The 1,290-nt window shown below is 55.2% G+C and overlaps 1 protein-coding gene across 1 annotated transcript; it reads left to right on the forward strand.

The window, feature by feature from the left end:
- The first annotated feature begins 445 nt into the window (after positions 1–445).
- LOC115674792 (protein S40-4-like) lies at positions 446–1,290 on the forward strand. Its single transcript, XM_030597310.2, has one exon. It carries the CDS (start codon positions 641–643, stop codon positions 1,175–1,177), a length of 537 nt encoding a protein of 178 aa, XP_030453170.1. The 5' UTR covers positions 446–640; the 3' UTR covers positions 1,178–1,290.

Below are 1,290 nucleotides of genomic sequence, written 5' to 3' on the forward strand. Positions count from 1 at the left end.
ATTACATATCAAGTATTACGGGTTTTTCTTTCATTTAGGACATCATTGCGTGTTTAAGTGTGACGAACATAGCTATTTCTCTTCCGAAGATAATGAGCTACTTTTTCCCTTTCTATTTCTGCGAAGATAAAACGCAATTTGCACAAATTGATCATATGAAATGAACGGACGGGAAAAATTCGACTTTATTTCACGGGAAAGGGGGGGGACCACATCGAACCCCCCTTCCGCAGCACAACCTCTGCCATGCCGCCACGTCAGATGGGGGCCCCACGTGAATTGTGGATAAAGTGACAAATCCGACGTGGCGGCTCCACCGGCGGGGCATCCCCGTAATTTCGCGGGGCCCGGGGGGATAAAGTAAAGAGGAAAAAAAGGGCCAAAAGAACAAAAGCCTTTCAGCCTTATCCACTCGAACTCCAAAAAAACCTCTATAAAAACCACCTCCATGTCCAAGTCACTCCCTTAAGAAACACTCGAAAAACCAAAACCAGAACGACGAAACGCATACCTCAGTCTCCCCGAAAACGGCCATGGAACCCTAGGAGAGCCCGAACGAACGGAGACGAACACGACATAGTAACTGAACTGCTTGCGCTCGCTCGCTCGCTCTCGCTCCATATCTTCGGATTCTTCTTCCATGGCGACCGCCAGAAACTACATTTGCCGGCCAAGCTACCGGTTCCTCGACGCCGACCTCGCCGCCTCCGCGTCCCGCGACTCCTCCTCCTTCGAACTCGACGAGTCCGACCTCTACAGCTCCCCCCGCCCCGACTCCCCCGACTCGCGCGGCGACCGGCCCGCTCCCAACGCCCGGATCCGCAAGAAGCCGTCCGCCGCGAGGCACCCCTCGCTGCCGGTGAACGTGCCGGACTGGCCGAAGATCCTGAGGGGGGAGTACAGGGAGAACCGGCGGCGGGACAGCTTGGAGAACGGCTTCTTCGACGACGACGACGACGACGACGACGCCAAGGACGACGGGGTAGAAGAGGACGGGGGTCGCGGCGGAAATGGTGGGGGGCGGAGGGATAGGAGGTGGGTGCCGCCGCACGAGCTCGCGGCGAGGACGGCGAGGACGGCGACGGCGACGGCGTCGTCGTCGTCGGTGACGCTGAAGGGAAGGGACTTGAGCAGAGTCCGGAACGCCATCTGGGCCAAAACCGGTTTCCAGGATTGATGAACTTCTGAGGGAGGGATCGTCATTTTCTTCCTTTTCCGAGATTTCTAATTCGAAGATTTTTTTTTTCTTTCTTTTTTTCCTTAATTGATTTTTTTAGTTATTGCATGGCA

The sequence above is a fragment of the Syzygium oleosum genome, unplaced genomic scaffold, assembly GCF_021117445.2.
Source record: "Syzygium oleosum isolate NSW1041296 unplaced genomic scaffold, Sole_v2.1 Sole_v2.07, whole genome shotgun sequence".
In the NCBI taxonomy this organism is placed as follows: Eukaryota; Viridiplantae; Streptophyta; class Magnoliopsida; order Myrtales; family Myrtaceae; genus Syzygium; species Syzygium oleosum.

Excerpts from the sequence above, each read along its gene's own strand:
- LOC115674792 (XM_030597310.2), top strand. The coding sequence starts at position 641 with ATGGCGACCGCCAGAAACTACATTTGCCGGCCAAGCTACCGGTTCCTC.